Source organism: Melospiza melodia, chromosome 24 (genome assembly GCF_035770615.1).
Source record: "Melospiza melodia melodia isolate bMelMel2 chromosome 24, bMelMel2.pri, whole genome shotgun sequence".
Lineage (NCBI taxonomy): Eukaryota > Metazoa > Chordata > Aves > Passeriformes > Passerellidae > Melospiza > Melospiza melodia.
The window spans coordinates 2164237-2188054 of NC_086217.1; the positions used below are offsets into that span (position 1 = coordinate 2164237).

Sequence of the window (23818 nt, forward strand, 5' to 3'; positions counted from 1 at the left end):
ATTGTCATACTAAATCGAAAGGAAAAAATTTATTTCTTTGCACTTAAATTTACCCTGTGGGATTGCATCGTTAGCCATGTATTCAATCACTTTGGTTAGAATAAAGCTGCCTTTTGAAATTCCTGGAGTGAAATCCAGAGGTTATTTTGTGTCAAGCAGTTGCTCCCTTCCTGTGGTTGACTGACTTCTTTTCCCCTCGTCAGAAATTGAAACAGTTGCTGCCACACGAGTGAACCACCTTGAAGTGCTCTGTTCTTTTTTTAGGAGGTGGAAAGAGGGGGAGATGACAGCAAAACACTGCTGGAAGGACTGTGAGCCTAGCAGATGATGAAATCCTGAACGGTGGAAGCAGATGCACTGGAGTTACCACTCCTGCATGATGGGTAGCACTCAGTCCCGATACTTGATGAGATGTGGTGGCTGCCTAAGTCAAGTTTGCTGCAAAAAAATGGTGCAATATGTGGCAATCTGGGATAAATTCATTAAACTTTAAAACTGCATGAAGGAGAGCAGAGGTGTAAGGATTTGTGGCTTCTATTTGAGCGCAGGAATGGGCTCAAATCAAGAGCTTGGATGGAGCTCCTTGTCTTATGATCCAGCTTTTCATCTCATTTTGCACTGCTGCTCTTGGCTTTAACTTTCCCTGGGTTGCTCCTCTCCCTTGTGTGGCCTGGCTCTCAGCAGTACCTGGACAGAGAGGGGGGAAAGGCAGTGCCTGTATTCTTGGAGTCTGTGCCATGTGGAAGCTCAAGCAAGTTAAATAGCGGAAAGTTCCTGGGGGTTTGTTTAGGAATGATGTTGGTACAGGCAGAGATTTTAGAAGTTCTTGCTGTGGGTCTATAGTAAACTTTTACCGAGTGTTGACAAATGTTTATTTTTGGGTTTATGACTTACCCAGAATTCATGTAACTTTTTCCTTCTCAGCAGCAGAGGGCACCTGTGGACATGACAATGCCACATGTTTAGTAAATAACATTATTTTGTTTTGCAGTGGTATATCTGAGGCCAATGCCAGGCTGTGATATAATTTTAAGTATTTCTTAGAAGAATTTGAAAATACCTGACTTCCACATTACTTCAAGTCTTTGCTGTTCTGAGACTCCTTTGTGCTACTTGTAATTTGTTTGCAGCATTAAAATATTTGAAATGTCAACCCTGGACCTGGAAAACAGAGGGCTGTTAAAAACTTGTAATAGCAATACACAGCTCATTTGTCCAGCAGTGCTCTGTGAATGCACACGATACTGCTGGGATAGTGCTCAGTCTCCAGTTACAGGAGGGGATAAGATCTTCTCTGGCTCATGGGATGTTCCACTGAGTTCTGGCTGGGGATGGGGGACGGGGGGAGGGGAGGGGAGGGACGGAGTGGGCAGGCTACAGAGGTTTATTTTAGTTTCCTTCCTTGCCTCTTTCTGGGAATGTCAGTTTTCTTTATGTATTACAGGCTATAAGTTAATTAAATTTTTGGGAATAAAAAATGGCTAGTATATTTTGACTTACTACAGGAATGGAACAGCTTTGGCATAAGCTTTCTGGAGGAATCATTCTTGGGGTAACTTATTTACTAGAGAATCTGAAAAACACCCTGTCTGCATGATTGAAGTGCTTTCTGTGCTTTCTAATGGAGGTGGTAGGCTATGGGACTTGAAAGATTTGGCTCCTTTTCTGGATCTGCCTAGTGCTAAAGTACAACCAAAATAACAAACTGCATTTGACAAGAAAACAGATATATCTACATACCTGACTTTATCAAACCTGAGCTTTGTGTGCAAGATAGATTACATTTGGAGAAAACTGCATTTGTGAAAGAAACCTAACAAAACAAACAAACCCCAAAGGAGTATAATCCCAAGAAACAGCTCTTGAGTTTTGGAGCTGTAAATGTTGTGACACAACTCTTGAGATGATGTTATTTTCCATGTCAGGTGGTACTCTGCCGATATTGCTTGCTGAAAGTTTTATTTGGTATATGAGACAAATGCTTTGGAAGCTGACCTAAAAACATTTGTTTTTCTCAGAAGCTAAACAGAACTATTGCTTTCATTGGCTTCAAGTGAAGATGCAGGTTTTGTTGTGAATGTTCTGCAGATGGTATTTGATATCTGATTTCTCCTCTGAGCTCTCAGGACAGCAGCATTGCTGTAATGTACACCCAGGCAGACAGTCACTCTTAGATAATCTGAAGGCATCCAATATCTAAGATCTCTGCACATGGGATATCATGCAGCTCATGTGGCTCTCTAGTTAACAGGGAGTCTCTGATGTGAACTTTCAGCTGTGAAGTTTAACGGAAAACAGAAACTTCCCAGAAAGTTGTTTTGAGACTTGATTTGTGTATCTGCACAGATGGTGATGTGAATAACTAAACTGGTGTGAAACAGCTCTGTCAGTAAATGCTGCTTCTAGGGATGGCTCTACTGGTGTGTATCTCAAGGAATACAAGAAAGCTTTTCAATAGGTCCTGGAAAGAACCTGAAAAGTTCAGGTTTGGTCACTGGGGACCTGGATTGTTCCTGCTTCATTTTCACAGGCTGACAGCAGTAGAACTAATCTGATTTCCAGCAAAGGAGGAACAGAATGGCTTGGGTTCTTGTATTTCTTGATTAGCAGGTGTGGAACTGAACTCTTTGCTAGTGTGTTCTCAGTGTGGATGTTCCTCATCTCTGATGATATCACTCATTATCTCAGGTTTATTTACCAGGCAGATTCCCCCTGCCCTTTGCTACACTGTGCCACAGGTGTCAGTCACTACACCTGAAAAATCCTTCTGTAAGAAATGTGAGTACCAAGGGAGGCTTTCATCCTGACTGTGCATTTCACGGTGCCTTCCCTGGCTTCCCAACTCTGTTCCCAAAGACCTGCTGTCTGTGTGGTTTTGGGAGCCAGCAGCCCACTAGATGGAGCAGGGGGTACAGCTGGCTCCAGGGCAGGTGCTGAGCCAAGCTACAGGACTCAAGGCTAAAATAAAATGGAGTAGAAAATTAGAACAGTGATTGGCCTGCTTTAAGCTTTGCTGTTAATATACCTGAGCAAAAGTGGTGAGAAGAGCTTGAAATTCACTGGTGTATAATTAAGTGATCATGTGTGTTTTTAAGTTAAGGGAGTATTGTAGTTTATGTGCTGGAGTTTGGTTGTTATAGTGATTCTGTTGCTCAAAATACTGCAGTAACTTAAGAAAATTACTTTAAATGTCTTTTAGAACCTTACATTCCTGAGTTTTTACTGGCTTTTACAACAAATCCAGTCTGCTAAAGCTTCTGTGTCCACACTGACTTGATGTGGATTTTATCAGACAGGGAGTTGCTTCAATAGCCAAATGTATAAATGGAGCATTCCACTGTTTGCAAAGCAGTCAATCAAAAGTTTTCTCAGTAAGACACCTCTTTTGCAGTGACTGGGCAAGAGGTTGGATTTTGGGCTTGATTTTGTGTAGAAGTTTCTGATATGTATTTTTGATTGTTTGAGTTTCAGCCTATGAGAGGAATGTCCTGGCATGTGGTTGTCTTTATATTAAATGTTGTAGCAGAATGTTTATAGTTTTGGTTTTTTTTAAGTTTTGTTTTGAGTTTTTGATAACAAATTGCAGGGATTTTGTGTGCCTGAGACATAGTGCAAACTTGAACAGTCCAGAAGTGTCAGGGATAAGACCATTGCTGCTGCATGTGTTGATACTTGCTATCAACAGAGCATTCTTAACAGCTAAATTATCTTCATAATTTCAAGTGCTGTACTTATTAAACTGAGATCTAGAACTGTATTTCACAGTGTAAGAGCTACTTGAACATGTTGGTCTTGTCAAGGGGTTGAATTTTTCCCTTGTTTTACAAATTAGTTTTCTGTGCTGGTTTGATTTGCAGGCCTTACCACTTCCAGGTTAAACACTTGTTTGATAGCTTAGTCCCCTTTTCAGTCCACGAGTGATGTGTGTGCTCTTTGGCAGCTATTTAGGAGGTCATAAGGTCCTTCTGGATCTGTATCTTAACTTTGGTGTGGGACCTGCATTAAAGAATAGAGCCAGATGAAAGCTGTCCAAGGAGAGTCTTCAGACAGTCCTGATGCCAGGAAGGGCTTGTTAATTAGCTGGATCTCTGTCCTGGCTTGTGTAGGAAGAACTTGTAATTCCTCTTGAAGGCATCACACTGGTTGGATTTGCCATTCTAGCAGGTCTGTTTCTCTTTCTCCCCCTCAGGCTTATCAGGAGTTTGAGGCAGAGGACAACATACAGATGAAGGGTGTTCCAAACTTGGTAAAAGCCATCAGACTTGGGAGGTAAGCTCTGACTTTTGAACAGGCAGAGTGGGCAGCTTGGCTGCCTAGTTCCTCATAATGCTGTCAGGAGACAGAAACTCCAGTTTCTCTAGTTTACTATTACATTTAATATCCTATTTTTAGGCTTAATTGGTTTTCTGTGAGAGAACCTTCATCAAGATTGGTATCTCAGGTCATTAAAGGTGTTAGAACATTGGCAGTGCTGGAGAAGTTTGCACTAGACCTTGGGTATGAGTTTGTGGAGATGTTTCAGGGGGATGCCTTCTCATCAGCCTAAAAGCATTAGAATATTTGCATTTTATGCTCATGATGCTTGAAGACCTTTCTATTTTTTCAACACAAGCTTCTAAGAGTGAGTAGTGCAACTTTTTTGTTGGGTGTTACATTTTGCCACATGCATTATGTTAAACAATGTAATCTTGCAATGTAAGGTCTTCCTTGATGTGACAAGGCTTTGTAATGGCTTTGTAAAGACAAATTGCACAGAGACAATGGATACTTTTGCTTTTAGGATATATATAATCATACTAATTTTATCATCCACCCATAAGAATTTGACATCTTAGTGGAAAAAAGTCTGAGACTGAAATATCAGAGGAACTTTTTGTATTGTTACTTAAGTCTGATAGGAACTATGTCTGGTTGGCACTTGGCAGGCTCAGCATGTGGCAGGCAGTGCCAGCACCCAACTCCATTCCTCTTGAGGTGTTATCAGGGCCAGACTTCCACTCCTTTGTATGTTGGTGTATTAAAATGGAACTGGCAACAATTCAGTTTAAAATGTGTTTCTGGATGCCAGTGAAAGGCATTTTGCCCTCCTATTTAGTTTCCTCTTACTGCTGATGGGACTTAAGTTTCTCGAAGTTTTTGGGGTGAGAATCTGGTAGTCTTCCTCAAAATTCTTCTGACTCTGTGATCAAGTTGGTGGTGATTTCTGATCCTTGGGGAATATCTGATCTCTTGCACAATGTTTAATTGGAAAAATATAGTGTATTCTGTTGGTTTGTTCTGCAAGATCATATCTTGATGGGAGGCATATTTTGGGTAGAATAGATTTCTGGTGCTATATCTCATCCTGCAGGTATTGGAAAAACCAGTTCTGAGGACTGTTGTGGTGTCTGTTGAGGGTATGTAACTTAGTGTGCATCCTCTTCTGGCTGAAACTTCTACCTCTAGCACTGTTGCACAGCTGGAAATGACTTCCAGAAGAAAGTGCTTAATGTCAAGTTATATCATCTTCTGGGCCATTAATAGTTTTAACCTTTGTACTTAATGAAAACAGTGGTCAGATCTCACGGAGATATCCCCCTTGACTGTGCAGCGTCACTAGCCATGTACATTTGTCTTCCATGACTTGATTCAAGGAACTATTTATTATAACTGGGCCATTAAAGTTTAAAAACATTTAAAGCTTTTCTTTCTTCACAGATGGAAAAAGTGGTGTGCTTCTTTATGGAACCTCAACCTCTGTGAAAGTGTGTGTTGTATCCATAACAGTGGGAAATGCTTTTCTGGGTTTCCTGAAGGCTGGTTTTGGACAGCTGCAAAGAAGGGTGTTGGTAACACCTGATGTAGTGTTAATCTTCATTAAATGTGTTGTTGAATACTTTCCCAGATTCACTTGTAGAATTCATCCCTGGAGTTGGCTACACTGTGTAGACATGAACTCGCTAAACAGTGTTGGGTGCATCACCCTGGTGTGTGTGGGAGTTCCGGGCGAGGCTGAATTGAACCGTGACTTCACCACCCAGCACAAAGCAGCAGGGGAGGATGCTTGGACACTGTTTGTTGGAGAGGGAGCTGATTTCAGCAAATACAAGGTCCAGCAGTCATACAGTTAGGACTTTTTGATCTCCTGTTTTCCCAAAGAGGGTTTAGCACAGTGGAAAGGTTTACAAGGGAGATCCTCTGGGATCTGTGGTACACAGCCTGGGCACACATGAGACCTGCTGAGTATTTCTGATGGGCAGCTTTTTAGCATCTCGTAACTCATGACTTGGATGTTAATCAGGCAAAGGTAGTGTATAAAATATGGTCTGTCACATCATAGCTTTGTTAATTATAAGTTCTGATTCTTGCTTCTGTAATGTCTTCCCAAAGGCTTCCATAAAACTGCACTTCAAATGTACAAGGAGACTTAAAACACCTTGTGCATCAAAACAATAAACGGAACTCTTCTGTTTAGTAGTGTTCTGCATTACACAAATATGTATTTTTTGATGCATGCATTGTGCTGTAAAATAAATTTTTCTCTATGTTGTATTATAGATACTTGTGCCTTCCCTGCTGCTATTTGATCCAAAGAGCTTTTGTTCTGTTTGATAACAGGGCAGAAATGGAAGCAATAGATCTGGCAATGGTATAAATAATATTTGATGTAATATTTTGGCCATATATTTATAGGTGGACTGCAAAAGGTTGTAGAAAGGAGCGTAATGTTCTTATAAGAGCAAGATTAGATTTGTAGTGCAGAATGTTTATACAAATTTGAGTGAGTAGACAGTTATGTATTTTGGTTCACTCATTTGACTTGAACAAAGAGTTTTTTTCTTTAAAACATACTTACGATTAAATACTGTGCCAAAATACAGATATATAGATAGAAAAGAAATGATATATGGAGAATCAATTTTCAGGAGACCCAGCTGGCAACAGGAAAGTATGCAAAGAGCAGAGAAGGTCGGGACATTTGTCATCAGATAATGTGTGTTTGGCAGTGACTCTCTGGAAACATGGAACTATAAGTTTGAACTTTCCCAGGGGTATTTAAACATAGCTAGTAGAATAAGCTCAGTTACACAATTTGATACATGTGCTTATGTCACATGAATATTGTGTTCAAAAATACCTGAATAGATAGAGTTCACATCTAAGCAGCAAAAATGTTTTGTGTTTGAATGACACAATAAGTTGTGTGTAGAAGGTTCTGAATTCTGTTACTTTTTCTGCAAATTAATTGCATTGGGAGATCACAGTTTGTTTCTGCTCAGTTTCATTTGGGCTGTAACGCAGCACAGATGAACTGAGCTGCTCAGTTGGTTTCATCTCCCTCTAATAAGAACTTACATTTTAAAGTTCTCCTAAATCTGCTAGATCTATTTTTAATTTCCTGGAATACCTACAGAAGTATTCAAATGTTTTCTCTCTTTAAATCTATTGCCTTAATGCTCAGTGAAGTGTGAGTGAGTGCCAGCAGAAACCTTAATTTCTGTACCACATAGGGCTTGAATGTATTTTAACAGATACCTTGCCTATGCTTGTCCTGGTTAAACACCTCTGGAAATTGTGTGGATGTGTTTTAGGGAACTGATGTAGGACCTTAGTTGGAGCGCATGGCTTCATCTGGGATTGAGTGACATGGCCTCTGCCTCTTCCTGCAGTTTCCATGTGAAACAATCTGGGTTGGGGTGAGCAGTAAGCTGGCCTTGAACAGAAAAATCCCATCACTGGCCTAGCAATCAGCAGGGGAAAATAGGACTTGGGCTCCTTAGGGGAATGCAAATTGCAGTATTGTGCTGCTGTTGATGTACTTAGAAAGCTCAGTGATAAGAGCTTAAAAACATAACCACTGACATACTTTTTATCCTGCTTTGTGCTATTCACTTATAGGAATACTCTAATCTGTTTGCTTAGTCCCAGGCAAGTCAGTCTCACTTACTAGAACTCTGAGGTTAATTTTAATTCTTTTATTTTTATTTTTTCTTCCAGTTAGCAGACTTGAGGAACGGGAGGCAGAACTCAAGAAGGAATACAATGCACTTCATTCAAGACATACAGAGGTAGGTTGTTACGTCAAGATGATTTTGGGGTATCTGGAGAAATATATATCTGTGGAAAACCTTGTGTTGTGAGCAATTGGGAAAATTATTGAATATTTTGGTTTGTACACTAAGTTGTAACCAGGCTTCATTTGGTGATGTAGTTTTTCTCATTCATCTGAGTGACTATTTCTCAATGTTTGATTACGCATCTGTCATTTTTATAGCTTTGTCAGATATGGAGAAGTTTTAAAAAGGAATTTGTTCTTCCATATTTCAGAGGCAATTTTTCAAAACACACTAATAGGCTTCAAAGAGATAGAAATGAAATTACATTTTTGTACTCTTTCTGTCAATTTTCTGTGTTGGTTTTATTTGTACCATTGAAGGAAAAAATCCTTTCAAAACCTAGCCTGCTGGGATTTGTGATTTAAAAACTTCCCTGCCATACTTTGTTGATACCTATTGAAAATGGGATTTGCTGATGAATATAGAAAAAGTTAGAATTTGTTAATTTAAATAAGTAAGAACCACACTGTTTAAGTTGAGTGCAAAGCACAAAACCAGGACTTGCAGTGCTTCAGTTTTCATTAGCAGGTTGTCTTTGCCATGCAGGGATGTTTTACTGCCTAAGTCATATACATATTTTAGTGAGGAGGTCACTAGGTCCTTTGAATTATTCTGATTAATCTAGAGTCTCACTTGGGCACAGTTCTCCTTACTTTCCTTGCTTTGCCTTTGGAAGGTCAGAGAGCTGGTTTTAGATCATTGCTATCAAAGAGATCAATGCCATACTGACTGCTCCCAGTCCAAAAGACCCATGTGGGGAAAGGGGAAGCAGATACAGATGTCAGATTTGGTTATCTTCAATGCTTTCAGCAACGTTAGGTGTTTTATATTGACAGCAGCTGAAAAGTGACTTGGAACCATGACTAGTCTGTAGTGCTTGTGTGACAAGACTTCTGAAGCTCTTAAAAATATGTTTACTGAAATTATAGCATTTTAAAAATCACATTTGTTACTAGGTAGCTGCTTTAGAATGCTTTAGAATATCTAGAAAACTAGATAGTTTTCAACATTTGTTGAAAACTGGAAATCTAAATAAAACTAGAAGTGACAAATCTTAATGCTGCCCCGAGGTTTGGCCTCCTTTTGATCTGGAAGTACTTCAGAGTATTGGATGCTTGCAGAGTTCCAGTTACTGTAATTCAAACCTGTGGGTTCTGTCACAATAGAACTGACAGGTTTTCATTAAATCCTGTTTCACAGAATTAAAGATTAAATGTATTGGGCACCATTCAATGCACAACTCAATGAAACGCTAATGTCATGTTCCGAATATCATGTCATGATATGTCTGAATGTCATGTTCTGCATAAGTTTTGCTCCAAAATGGACAACAGCCTCTGCTGGTTTGATTCCAATTTATTAAATTCTTTTACATCTTAAATTTGCTTTCTTTGGTGCAGGGAGAGATGTTTCCTTGAGTTTTACTATTACTGGGGTGACTATCTGTTCTTCATAAAGAAATATTTTGTAGTGCACCATGGTATATCAGTACCTCTGTTCTCCTAAAATTAGATCTCCTGTTTTCTGTACTCCTCGCTTTCAATATGATTGCTTCCTTGATTCTTTGTTTTCCAGACCAGAGTGAATCTTGCAAAGATGCACCTCTTTAAAGGATTGAGCATGTCAATATTTTAATGTTGTATCCTGGTGCATGTCTGAGACTCAGGGACAGAAATCCCTGGGAACTGGAAAGGACTGGCTGATAATAATGCTCAACTCCCCATTCCCTTTGTGATTTCCTGCTTCCCTTTCTACCAACAAATTCTACAACTTTATATCTGTATAGTAACTTTCTTCTTTTAATGCAAGGTGTTTTGGCAGATATCCAATGTCCTTTCAGCGTTTAAGTTTATCAGTTTTATTGGATCAAATATTTCTATCAAATACTTGGTTCTTAAACTTTTTTCTTTCATGTTTTACTAGGAAGGGAGACTTCTTTCCTTCTGAGTCCACTTCACTGTTTCTTTACAAGCGATCCATCTTTGGTATTTACAATGGCAATTGTTTTTCTTTCAGTTGACTAAATAATGGACAGAACATTTAAAATTTTTTTTTTTTAATTTTAGCTCTAAGATGCTTATTTGACAGATGTCATGTTAAAGATGCGATGTAACTACATTTTGTGCAGTCTTAATTTCTAACGATTTTTCTCCCTTCCATCTTCATTATTTGTTTCCTTCTACCTCCCAGCCACCCTTATTCTTTACTTCACTGATGAATATTTCAAAGTTGGATGTCTTTCTCTTCCAACTGCTGACCTGAATCAGTATCCATGTCCTTCAAAATATCCACCTTTCAGCCCTCCCTGTCTGTCTGTGGTTGCCTTTGCTGGAGTTCACTGCCCAGCAAAGGTGGTGGCTCAGCACCCCAGGGAATGTCACCCATTTCCAATCCTAATGGACCAAGACCTACTGAAGCTGAGTCACCTTGGTGAGTTCTACCAGGGATGTGAAGCAGAGAGCTGAATCAATTCCTCTCTACAGTGTATGTGTTGTAGTGAGAGCTGGGAGTTCTTCTTGGAGCTCAACCTGCCAGAGACAGGGTCTGCATTGCAGTTCCAGCACCAGCCTGCCCAGCAATGAAGTGTCTGCAGCTGCAGAGATACCCTGGGTGGGGAGAGCTGTGGAGACAGGCTTTACCCTCCATCATCCTTCTGTTAAATCAGTGTCTGTCTTGCTGCTCTCTGGAGAGCAGCTGGTGTGAATGCAGGATATCCCATTAAGCCTCCTTCCCGCTAACTGGCTTGATACAGGGTATAAGAACCTGAGCAGTTGAGATGGCAGATTGGAAGGTGAGGTGTAGCAGGTAGTGAAGAGGATAAAATGTTTGGTCTGAACAGAATGGCTGGAACAGCCTGAACATGTTCTGACTTCTGTGCTCTGGTTCCTTGTCTTTCCTGTGCTCGCAGTGGGTTTTGATCTTTCACTGATCATACTCTGCTTTAACACTCAGATGAGATGAGTGACAAAACTATGTGCTGGAGTTCCTGGGGTGGAACTTCTGGAACCTAACTATGCAAAATCTTGTTTCCATCTTTCTCTGACTGTAAAGGACTAGATGAAGGAAGCAATTATACAGCAAAGGGCAGTGTGCTGGAAAGCAGAATGGTTTACGGTGGCAATTTTTTTGCCTTTGCTGCTGAGATGATGCACTGCTGCTGCTGCCTCTTTGAGAGCAAACCATTCAGGGTGGTTTTACCTGGTGAGTAGGAGGTAAAGGATCTTACTTTCTTTTTTCTGCAGAGCTAAAGGACATAACTTCATAACTATGGCACTGGCTTTTTAAAGACTTGGCTAAGGCTTTTATGTTTATTACTCATTTGGGAAACTGAGGCAAAGCAATACTTGAGATCTCCTGGAGAATTGACTAATACTTGTGGCCTCTCTGTGCGCAGGTTTCCAAAATAAACCTCATTTTTCTTTTTTTAAGGAAGTTATTCTTTTTCTCCTTTGGGAAGCACTAGGCTGAGGTGGTTCAATATCTTTCCCTGACACATAGAATATGGGCTTAATTTAATGAAGCATAATTGGGCCATGGAAGTTTCTCAGTGTTCTGCACTGATACAATGTGACAGAACAGTGAGCCTGGCTCTGGCATTGGGAATGGACTTTGTCAGGTTCATTAGGATAAACAAATCCCTAGCAAGTCCCTGGGCAGGGACAGGAAGAGAAGGCTAGTGGAGTTGTCTATTTACAATTATAGCTAAGCATGGGCAGCTGTCACATTGTCTGTGAGATTAGACTTTGGATATCAATTCAAGCAAATAGTTTTTCTAAAGCCTTATGCTGAGCATTAACAGCTTGATCTATAAAACCTGGATTGTAACATCTTTACTTACTAATGTATCTGCCAGCAACACGATCTTGTGCATGGATAAAGATGCATCAAGCTCTCTCATGAGAATGGTGCTTTTACTTAGGTGAGAAACTCACCACAAACCCTGAAAGGAAAAAAGGTGGAACATGAATGTCTGGAACTTTGATACTGGATCAAGGAGATTCTATAAATATGTTACTTCAATAAAACTAGATTATTTGGTACAGAGAAAGATCTATATGCACACAGTTGGGTGCACATTCCCAAAGGGAGGAGCTGCTTGTGCCCAGCCCGGCTGGATCTGCAGGGTAAGCAGTGGGGTCTGTAGCACCAAGACTGGTCTGACAGCCAAAGAATTACTGAAACCTGTCTGGGGGAGCTAAAGCAGTGACACAAAAAGGAGGAGCAAAAGCGCAAGGAAGGTATAAAGGAGATGCTCTCAGCCTGGTTAAGGCAAAGCTGCAGGTAACATCTCCAACATGTCACAAACAAATGTGGATATGCCAAGTGCCAGGCTTGTATACATTGGGAGTGGTTGTATTTGTAAAGGTAGAAATTGAAATGAGTGCCAGGATGTTAACTGTTTTTTACTGAATGCTGAAGTTTAAGATGTAGAAAAACTTTGTAACACTTCTGCAGTTGTAAAACTTGTCAGGTGCCCTATGAGGAAATCTGAGTACTTTTATGAAGTGGAAAGAGACATTGCAGTCAAAGGGAATTGATTTCATGTTCACTCTGTAATATGTTCAAAGGCATGCTGTAGTTGGTTTGTACATGTACCTTAAAGTCATTAACACCTGAACTGTGAATTGCTGTTAACTAAGGTAGTCCTTCCAAGTTCTGAGTTTAATTCCCTGAGCTAATAATAATTGAGCAATGTGTTCAATTACAACAATGCTGAAGTGCTCTCTGTGATGTCTATTCCTAGGAGCAGCTGGTTGTATTCAAAGTACTTGTGGACTTCATGGGCAGCAGAGCAAATTGTCCATAGTGGAAGGTTATGAGTGGCTAAATATTTACTGCAGCTTGTATTGAAGATGGGTAGACACAGTCAATTATTTATCATTGGTCCTCCAGCATAACTTCAGTAAAAATTGTGCTGAGTGGAGAGCAATTCAGTCCATTTAAGTCTATTTTAAAATTGTTAGTAATATTAAAACCTTTTTATTTCAAAAGTGGAATAATCTCAAAACAGCAGATTCTAATCAGATTTTGAGCCCTCAGAATTCTAGTGCATTAATTCATTACAGGTTTTTGGATTAGAATGACACTTCATGGATACATCAAGACTTGAGGGTCATTTAGATTGAAAAGATTTTTGAATATCATCTGGTTCAAATCCCGGTGGTTTTGGAATGAGTCTTCAAAGTTTTATTGCAGATGAGTGGTTAGAGTGGGCTTACTTCTCAAGAAGCTGCAGTATTTATTACTTTAACCTTCAAATTAAGTTTGTGGAAGTTGGGAATTCACACACCATTTCTTACGACTCTACAGCACCAGCTGTGGAGCTCCCCATCCCATGGGAAGGGAGGGTGAGGAACTCTTTTCCTTGTGGACACTATTCCAGTGTTGTGAACTTTTATCTTGGCGACCCTGAGTTGAGGCAGAGAGTGGGCTTTACATGGTGGTACCACTTTTCTGATTTTTTGGACACCACAGGCGCATACAGCCTGGATCAGTGGAGAAATTGCTGTGTAGCCCATGCACGTAGAACCTTATGATTCTGTCAATCTTCAGTTGCCATGCAGCATTGCACATTCTGGTTTTAGTTTTATTTTTTGGTTCCTATAGCTTATATGCATTGTGCTGAAGTATGTGATCTACAGATTTGCATACTTTATTATCAGCTTCATTTTCAGCTGCAGAACAATAGAAACTGAACAGTCCTTTAAATTGACTTGCCCTCCAGACTCTGTGGATAATAAATGTGATGAGATGTTTCAGTAAACAAAAGAACAGACTGAGAGGAGGGAAGAGAGTAGGTTAAAACCATGTCCTTTGCAAAATGTGAAAGCTGTTGAATTTTACTGACCCTATTATTTTTTCTTATGTGTTAGCAGTTCCCTGCAGAGGTACTAGACACTCATCTTCTGTTCACTGGCTGAAAACAAAACAGTTGTTCTGTTTAAAATTTAACTTTGAGAAACCAATTGGTGTGCTGAAAATGGGGGGTTTTGTAGGCAGGTCAGCAATATCCTCCTCCTGTTATGAGGGAATACATGAAGAGAATATGGAATGGTCTAATGTGCATTTCAAAGTTAGACACTCTTGCTCCCCCCCACCCTGAACTCCTAAACTATCTGCATTATAATAAATTTCTGTAAAACTATGCAAAGGAATAAGCGGAACACCTAGTTCTGGCTGCTTGGTTAAAATGGAAAAAAACAAATGTGGATGGTTGAAGGTGGAGCTTTCAGTCCTTTTGTGCCTTTTGTTTGTCTCTGTGTGTGAGCAAACATTAAAAACCAGAAAACAAATGGGATGGTCTGGTGGAACACTGTGTTTTGTTGGAGGATAAATGCTGTAAGCTTTTGACAGCAGTCCAAGAATATTATATAATGTTTTTCTGAAAATAGCATTATATTTTTTTCTGGTCTGAATTATATTTATTAGTTCAGGTGAATGCTGGGAAAACCAACATCTGTATGTAACCAGCACTTAGCATAAGTTACTGATTTGTAGAATATCCATCAGTCAGAATGTCTTAAGCCAGTTTATTGATCAGAAAAATCTGGAATCAAGAATATTTATTCCTATGTAGCTAATGCTGGCAAACGGCATTTGAGGAAAAACTGGAGCTAGTGGAGGTTGGTGGCATCTGAAGGTCAAACTTGGATACATCAAACCTGTCTTGAGAGTAACTCATAAATGTAGGTTTCCAGGTCCTGCTGAGTTCTGTCTCATGTGTGCAGCTGCCCCCAAAAGAAAAGATTATATAAACTGGTTGTACAAATGCCTGGAATATCACTATTCTGAAGTGTTTGTATACTCTTTGTAGAATAGCAGAAGAAATTACAGTTTTAAAGACTAGTTTGCTCGTTTGTTTGTTTTTTCTAGAGGAAGCTGTTAAGATGTAACCTCAAAATGTCTCAGGGAAAAAAAGTACATTAAATTCCTCTGCAGTACACCTGTGATTTTTCTTCTTTTATTGTTCTTAGAGCCCTATTCATCTGTGAACGTGAACGTTGGAAGTGCTAAAAATATTGAATTGTACATAGGCTTCTCAGACTTTCCCAGTTTTAAGTTCAGAGATGTGTGTCCAAATGAAGCCCTTGGAATGATGCAGTGAAACCTCATCTTCTCCCCATGCATGTCCTGGATCCGTTACATGCTGAGAGCAGCATCCTTTGGCCATGGGAGTTGGGGCTCATTAAACAAGTCATGACTGTAGGAATACCATGTTGTCCTGTGCTTGTCTCTTGTGAGAAAGAAAGAGCAAGCAGAACTCATCTTGAGTGCTAAAAATCCACAGCCATTCTGTCCTTTTAATGAGATATCAGTCTAGATAATTTAAAACCAAACTTCCTTTATAGAAAATACAGAAGGCTTAAGTTTATTTGTGTTTTAGAAGAAAAAAAGAAGTGAGGACTTCATATTTCTGCCTACAGAAATAATATGATTATTAGCCTGTAGATTCAGAGTCTTTAATATTTGAGGAGCATATTGTCTGACCTTCAGAGTACTTTGCAATTAGGCCTATAGTGCCTAATATGTATCATGTAAAAAATGCTAATATCTGCTGGACATAGAGGTCTCAGAGTCCAAAATGGATTTGAACATGGTAATTCTTTTCCAAACTCATGTTTGAAATAGTGCATGCACTTTCTTTACCCTTAGGATGTTTTCTGTACACAAATGTACAAGGAAGTTCTCCAATATGTTTAATTTATTATGGACTTCTCTTCTGGTCTGTATAATTTTTCTTCTTTATTCCTTTAATATCTCTACGTCCTTGTCTGTTTAGCATTACAGGGGGAGAATATATTGGTCAAGAACTATGCAGTTGTAGTACAAGTAAATGTTACTAAGTATTTCTGTTTCTGTCCTTTTAAACAGATGATACACAATTATATGGAGCACTTGGAAAGAACCAAACTTCATCAGTTAACAGGGGGTGATCAGCTAGAATCCACAACACACAGTAGAATTAGGTAAGCTATTTATTGCTCTCACCCTGAAATGAGAAAAAAATTCAATTCATTTGTGTTTGCAAGACTTTGTTCTTTAATCCTACAACAACAGTTTGGCTGAATCAGAAAGATTTGTTGTATGATTGGAATGCAGTAAGAGAACAGCGTAGAAATCCGTAGAAAGTGGCTTTTGCTGTTGTGCGACTAAGCGTTGCGATATACTTCGTGGATTAATTAACCTTAAACAATTTGAGCTTTTTGGAGTGTTTGTGCTGGGGCAGGCAGGGAAAATGTCAGTGACTGTCCCAGCATGGCCGCGGTCTAGCTACGTCTTTGTGTGCCTGCATGGTACCTGCTTGTCCTCAGGGCTTGCTGGGAATAGATTATGCAGATTTGGGAGCTTTGGAGTCTACGAACCCTTCATGGAAGGAGGGAGAAGCACTCTCGGGCTGGCTGTGCTTCTGCGCTACTGCATTGATGCTGTGAGGAGCAGCAAGGGGGAGGAGGGTGGTGATGTCATTGCTTTGGAGCTGCTGCAGAAGAGTGGAATGCTGCTGCTGCTGCTGATGGCATTGTTTTTGTGGTGGCCGCCGAATGACAGACTTTGCCTACAAAGATCCCCCCTTGGCCCCTGCGTAGCCTTCTTAGAGCCGGCATTCCACCATGCCAGCGCAGCGCCATGAATCCGGGCTGCATGCTGCTGTTTGTGTTTGGCTTCGTTGGCGGGGCGGTGGTCATTAACTCAGCCATCCTGGTGTCGCTCTCGGTTCTGCTGCTCGTGCACTTTTCCATTTCCACTGGGGTGCCAGCTCTGACGCAGAACCTCCCGAGGATCCTCAGGTACTCCAACCCGCTGAACCCCATCTTTGTGTGCGCTCGCTGCTCCCCTGCTTTCTGTTCTCCTGCTTTTTCAAACAGGGACAAATTAGAGAAGTAAATTATGTATAAATGTCAGGTTTTGTTGTAAATGTGTCTATGTATGGAGATACAATCTACTTTTATCATGCCTTTTATTTAAGGTCAGTTTATGTATCTCTTCAGTGCAAAGCTTTAGCATCAGTTTAATATAACCTGCTGCAAAAGCTGCAGTGTTAATGTCAGGGATAAAGCTCATGTTCAGTGTATTGTCACGTACTTGGCTGATCTTGTGTAGCATAAATGTATGTAGTCCAAGGCTTTGTACTATTAAACTGCTCCTGTTTTAATAAAAAGGCTTACGTAAGATCAGTTAATTGATGTTAAAACCACAGTAATTAACTGATCATATTATTTTCAAGAAATCTGATTATTGGTTGGTGGGGGGGAAAAAATCTTTCATTATTGAAGCATTAGAGCTCTTAAATTGTATTCACTATTGTTCAGCCAAATGTTGCCCTCTCCTCTGTTTCTGTACATGTATGGCAATTTGCCAGCTGTCTGTCTGTCCTGTGTCCCGTCTCCCCCCCACCCCGGTTGTGTTCTGTTTGTCCTGTGTGCCTGGAGCAGTAGCAGACAGAAATGCTTTAGAATATTGTGGCCAAAAGTAGTCTTGGCATCTTTTAATACTATAATTACAGCTGGAAAAGTTTAAAAATGCAGCTTTCTGGCCTGAAAACTTGACATGTTTTACCTGTGGCTATAAATTTAATGGTAAATTTTATTTTAAATGGGAAAAATGCTGGAAATTACTGTTCTCTACACACTAATGTTGTGAAGTCACTAATGTGACTTTTTCCTCCTTAATACTTGGTGCATGTAGATTTTGTATGGTAGCATACTTTTAACTTGGGTCTGTGAGCACAGAAGTGTTGTTCCAAAGATTAAATGCAACCAATAGATTGAAAAAAATACCAGTTTATACCAGTAGCCAATAAAAAACTTGAATGAATATTTAAATGTCAAGAAATAAAAGAAATTTTCAAATGAAACTCTGTAGATTGACCTAGTTGGTAAGGCTGTGTTTGTTTAAAGGTGGGGGGGGGGAAACACAAGCCCAGAACAAATATTTCCCAACTCTAAAACCAAACAAAACCAAAACAGAATTTCATATTCAGTAATTTACAAGTTACTTTTAAGTTTTAAACAAGTCAAATGGCTTGAGAAATAGTTTTTTTTTTCTAATGTGCTTTTGCTCCCCTAGAGTATTTAATGGATTTGGGGGGTTTGGGGAAGTTATGTTTTTTCCTGCCCTTCTAATTTGCTTTAGGAATTACATGAATTAAAATTCACTTTCTTAGTCTTAATTAATTAAAAAAAAAAGAGATAAAAATACAGGATGAAGGAATGTAATTGTAGAAAAAAATTTTCAAATTTTTAAACACTAGTCAGATTTTAGAACTGAGCATCTAAAAGTTCCTTAAAGGCTCCTGCAAATGTTTCAATGCATCACTTATTAGTTCAGGCTTTTAAAATATGTGTTTCCATTTTGCTCACTGTGGCATTTTCAGATATTTTTTTTGTGCACTGGGGAGGTGGAAGAGGTTCTTTGTTTTCTGCTCAACAAGCAGTGAAATAAATTGAAATTGCTTCAGTCTAATTGGATAATTTCTTTTAATGCAGACACTCACATAATAAGCTTAATTTCCAAAATAGCCTCTTTTGCAAACTTCATTTACTGTACAGCCTTGCAATGCACCTGACCTCTGTTCTAACGCATCAAAGTATGTTAATAACAAAATTTTTTTTCAAACTAATGTGGAAAAAAGAAGTGATGCCGGGTGTGAACTGTTTAAACTGTACCCATTTAATATTCTTTCTTTTGAGGATTGCAAAGCAGATCAACTTTGTGGCATGTGGAATGTGCAATATGGAAATGTGCTGGACCCTCTGCAGTAAGCCAGGCCTCTCACAATGCAGCTCTATCAACCACTAAAGGGCAGCTTTTCTTCCTCCTTTTTGTTCCTGCACTTTTTATCCACTGAAATGGTCTCAGCCCCTCTTTTGACATAATCTCAGCTTCTGTGGCCTGTCTTTTGTTCCCCACATGCCTGAGACTGGTGGGAAATTGAAAGCAAAGCAAGACCTGTTACAATAGTGGGAACTCTTGGAATCCACTGTGGGGTTTCTCATTCCAGCAGTTGCAGATGCTGGAACATTATCAGATGTTTTGAATTTTGTAACCCAGACAGATTTTGCTTTACTTACATGTTGCCGGCTTTGTTGTGCTAAACTACTTCACAATTAATGACTTAATTTGGAATAATATTTCTGAAAGACCAAGATAGCTCCAATGTGAGAATTAGGTGCAAAGGATTTTGTGACAAGGAGCATCTTTGTACACCTGGACTGGAAAGGTTCATGCCAATTTAAATTGTTTGCTGTTTGAACATTGTGATTTTGACAATGTAATATTTACCAAAGGGAGTTTACTGATAAATTGCTGAATGAAATCCCTTCTTCACTAAATTTTCTTCAAAGTAAATAAACAAAATCAAAAATATGTCCAAAGCTTTTGCTTTTCAGCACACCTTGCCATATATTTGTGTGTATTTTGTATGCAGATACTAATTCCATCTAGGTTATATTTAATCTGTGAAGCGCCTCGTGAAATAAAGCACATGTGGTTATGTGTTGGCTTTTCAGAATGCTAAAATGTGAAAACTATGCCATCACTTGCGCACACTTTTATCTTCTCCGACTACTATACTTAAAACTGTGCTCGTTGATTATAGTCATTTTTTTTCTACATTACATTGTTTTGCCTGAACAAACACTTTGCTTATCTCAGTTCTAGGCCTGGCTGATAATTTTCCTTTTCAGGGCTGGCCTCTGTGAATGACATTGCACACAATGGTTTTGTCTCTTGCTAGCAGGAAGAATGAATCCTTTTGTTCACTGAGCACACTGCTGGTTTTTTGTTTCTTTTGAGGGTTACTACGTAAACCTTTGGAATTTCCAGATACTATTTGCCATAGGGAAGAAGAAAGAGTGAGGAAGTGAAAATTTGGGATGAAATAACTTCCTTTGCTGGCACAAGCTTTTGTGTAGCTTTAGGATAGAGTATTGGAACTGATCTTGGGTAAAACTACACAATTTTTAGCTGAGCCAGTTGTAACATTGGTAATTCCCTGACCCAGTTCTTTTCTCTTACACAAATCCATTTCTGTGATCTTCAGAATAAAATACTGAATCATTTGAGAAGAGTTGCTTGATGGTTACTGTTTACAATTTTGCAAATGTTTCAGTTGATGATTTAGTTGTTTGCTGTTGTAGAAATTATGTGCTTATATCTTGAAGAAAAAGTTGCAAAATGGTATTTTTAATAGTGGCTGCTGAAAACTATTTTCAATCTGAAGTAAGGAAACATTTTTGTCTTCTACTTGTATTGAACAGGTGTTTCATTTCCATAAAAATTTAGCTGTAGTGTAAATCAATAACTGCTATTTAAAACCATGCAATTGACTTGGCAATTGTGAAATGAGGAATTATTGGGTGCTGTGACGCAGTCTGGGTGTGCTGCACTGTGCATTTAATGGAGCAGTGTCTAGATGTTTGAACCTGGAATTTCACCACTTCCCTGCTGATTTTGGAGGCTGCAGGCAAATAAACTGTGGGACGTCTGAGATGGCTGATGAACCCTGCATATCTTTCCAACAGGAAGGAGCGTCCAATATCCCTGGGCATCTTCCCATTACCTGCAGGAGATGCTCTCCTCACGCCCGAGGCTCAGAGGGAGGTAGCAGAAACGCCTGCAGCAGAGCACTGGAAATTCCATGAGCTGAGCCAGCCACGGTCCCACACCAGCCTCAAGGTGAGTGCAGCCTGGCTGCCTTGTGTGGCAGGAGAAACTCCCATACGGATGGTAGATCTTTGGGAGGGTGCAAAAAACCAATAAGCTGCCAAATTGAAAGAGGGGAGGTAGAGCCCTGAAACTTCTCTGATTAAGTCAAATGCATTGCTTACTCCAGTGAACTTTGAGGGAACTTTTCTTAGTACAAGAAACAAAGTGTTGGAGACATTTTCCAAATGAGTGATAATACAGATTAGTTCTCCTCTTATTCTCAGTAGTGGGTCTTTTCTTTCTGAATAAGGACCCTTTCCAAAGGTTCCAACTTCTTTTTCCACACTAAATATGTTACTAGGTAGTGGGAACAGTCTAATAAGCTTTAATAATGCTGCTTTAGAAGGAAAGCTTTGATTACTACATGGTCAGTGCTCTTCATGCAGCCTCTGCCTATTACCAGCTGTGTGGTGCAGGTAGACCACAGAGCTAAGAATGACATAACTTTCCTAAATTAGTCTGTGAGCATGATTTCCCTTGCTTGTAGCCTGGTCATCATTCCTGCAATTGTTCTATGTTCCAGCTGTGAGAGGGTGGAATAAACCAATCTGCAGGAGTGGAGGAATGGGGGAGTGGTGTTGGAGTGTGATAAGTCTGGCAGTCTAAGGTGCACTCACAGCACAGCAGGAGGAGGATCTACAGAGTGAAGAACTCCAGAATGTGTAAATCCTGCCAGCATATATTTCTTCATGAAGTTTTTTGGAATGTACTGTTATTTTTGGAAAGGCATATAGCTGAGAGGAGTTTCCTCTTAAGTGAACTTAATACCTGCCTAGCCCAGGAATATTAACTGATCAGAACTACAAAACTATTTGGAGGTAATAGGAATCCATTTATTTACCATGGATGTCATAAGGAGATAATGGGAAGAGTAAATAGTGGTTAGTTAAAGGGATGTATCAAAGTGACAGTGTGAGTTTGCTTCTAAAAATTTTTCACTTAAAAAAGAGTGCTAGTCAGGAGGTTGGATCTTGAATATGTCCAGTTCCCTTTGTCTTATGCTATTAACATTAGTGAATTGGCAGATTTTAGGAAAGCTGACTGAAATATAACTTATGTACAATAAGTTATGACTAAGAGTAGATGGAGATGAGGTAGAAAGGGAAGCTTCTGATTTCATCTTCCTCCTCAGAAAATTGGCTAATCCATATTGTCAAAATAGGCTTCTTGATATAATTATTCTAAAAATAATGCACTGCTAAAATGAGAATTCACAAAATAGCACAAACTGTAGTTGTTCAAATCTGTTTATTCAGAATAAGTTCCTTGAGTTCAAATCAACATCTTTACTTTGTAGCTATGAATGTAAAGTACTTCTGAATTGAACCTGTTGAATAACCTGATATATTGAAGTCAAAACCAGCATTTGAAACTTTTTTCTCTAGTACTTTTCCTCTGAATATTTTTGACATCCAGTACAAGGCACTAACAAGATTCTGCTGCTTTCTAGCATCTATTTTCCATTCATGCCTGATCCTTTCCTTAATGGTCAGTGTTTCCTCCAAAACTATCACAAACAGGGAGCAGATAGGCAGAGATGAAAAAATCTGTTATTCTGTAGCTTGTGCAATAGTGAGATTGCTGGATATCGTTGTAAGATGACACACATTTATGTACCAGTCATTCTTTTCTACTCATTCCTGCACAGCACTGCAGATGAGTTACTTCTTCAGATTTAATTATTGAATTTTTAAACTTTTTTTTTTTCCCAGGAGGTGTCTTTTGGCAGCATGATGAAAAAAGTCAATTTTGCTAAGTCAGCACCAGCACCGCACTGAATTTCAAATGTTTAGTCTTTGAGATATTCTGATTAATTCAGTGTCATTTTAATTAAATTACTTTTGCTTTTCTTTAGTTCTAGAACGAACATTTGTAATAGTGTAATTTGCGTGGTTTCCAAGAGTAAGCTAAAAAAATACCATAGATAATAAAGTCAGAAATATAAAATATATGGATGATTTGAAATTCCCTTAGGGAAAGAACCATTCTATTCCCTGTTTTTTCTTGTGCCATCAAGCTATTTTCCTTGAGCGTTGCGTGTGAAAGTCAGTGATTGGTTTGTGCTGCATCAGTTAGTGGATGCTCTTGGAATACAAAGATGTAGAAGTGTTTAAACAGAGCCAGCAACTCTGCTGAGGTTTTATTTCTTGTTTGTGTGAGCTCTGGTTGCCCTTGGTAAGGGGCACCACTTCCTCCCTTCTGTATCTGCTCACTCGAGTATGAACCATTAGCCAATGCCTCAACTTCACCCATTCAGAAGGCAGTTGGGTAAATTGCAGTGTTTTTTTCTTTTCTTTCATTCCTTTAGAGGTGTCTGTATTTCTAAATATTTTTGACAGAAAACTGAATATTAATAATTGATTACTCTGCAATTTACTATAAAACAATGAGAACTGTCAGTAATTGGTAGGCAATGAGTGCTGTATTTTTGTTTCTAGGATTTGCAAATTCAATGTGAGATGTTACTATAGGATGCAAGCTTTGCATTTATGCTGATATACATAAATATCTGCTTTCCTCCCTGTCCCCACACAAATAAAAATTTTGCCTTAGTAAGTTATGAAAGGAGAAATCTGTAAGTTACAATTCATACTAATCTTATGCTAAGTACAAGTGAGACAGTGTACATCTACATGCAGGTCTCTTCTGTGTTATTTTAAAATAACCTTTAAATTCAGTTTTATTTCTTCCTCAAAAAGGCATGCAGTGAATTTTTGCTTTGCAAAATCTAAACCCGTTTTGTGCATGACAGAAATGTTACAGACTTGTCCAAGAGCCTTTCTTTCACCTGTGATTCCCAAACAAACTTTACTAGAACTTTTGATAAAATGTTACCATCCTGCCTCCATTTTGCACACAGCAGCCTCAAAGTTCATCTTTGTTTTCCCCAACAAGATTCCTCTAATGGTGTGTGCTAGAAACTATTGGCCTAAACGGGCAGACTTGTTTTCCTCCCTGCAGTGGGCTGTTGTTCACTGTCATGTGCTACTTAAGTCACAGATCAGACATCTGATGTG

The 23818-nt window shown here is 39.2% G+C and overlaps 1 protein-coding gene across 8 annotated transcripts in view; it reads left to right on the forward strand.

The window, feature by feature from the left end:
• SPAG9 (sperm associated antigen 9) overlaps positions 1-23818 on the forward strand; it is a 62428-nt gene that overhangs the window by 9427 nt on the left and 29183 nt on the right. For 5 of the 8 annotated variants that reach the window (XM_063175799.1, XM_063175801.1, XM_063175802.1 and 2 more), the window contains exons 3-5: positions 7978-8048; positions 15969-16063; positions 20618-20771. In XM_063175799.1, the coding sequence (XP_063031869.1) occupies positions 7978-8048; positions 15969-16063; positions 20618-20771 (320 nt within the window). Of the gene's footprint in view, positions 1-7977; positions 8049-15968; positions 16064-16563; positions 16883-20617; positions 20772-23818 lie in introns of those variants that run through there. The other 3 variants (XM_063175805.1, XM_063175807.1, XM_063175804.1) reach the window with 2 other exon arrangements.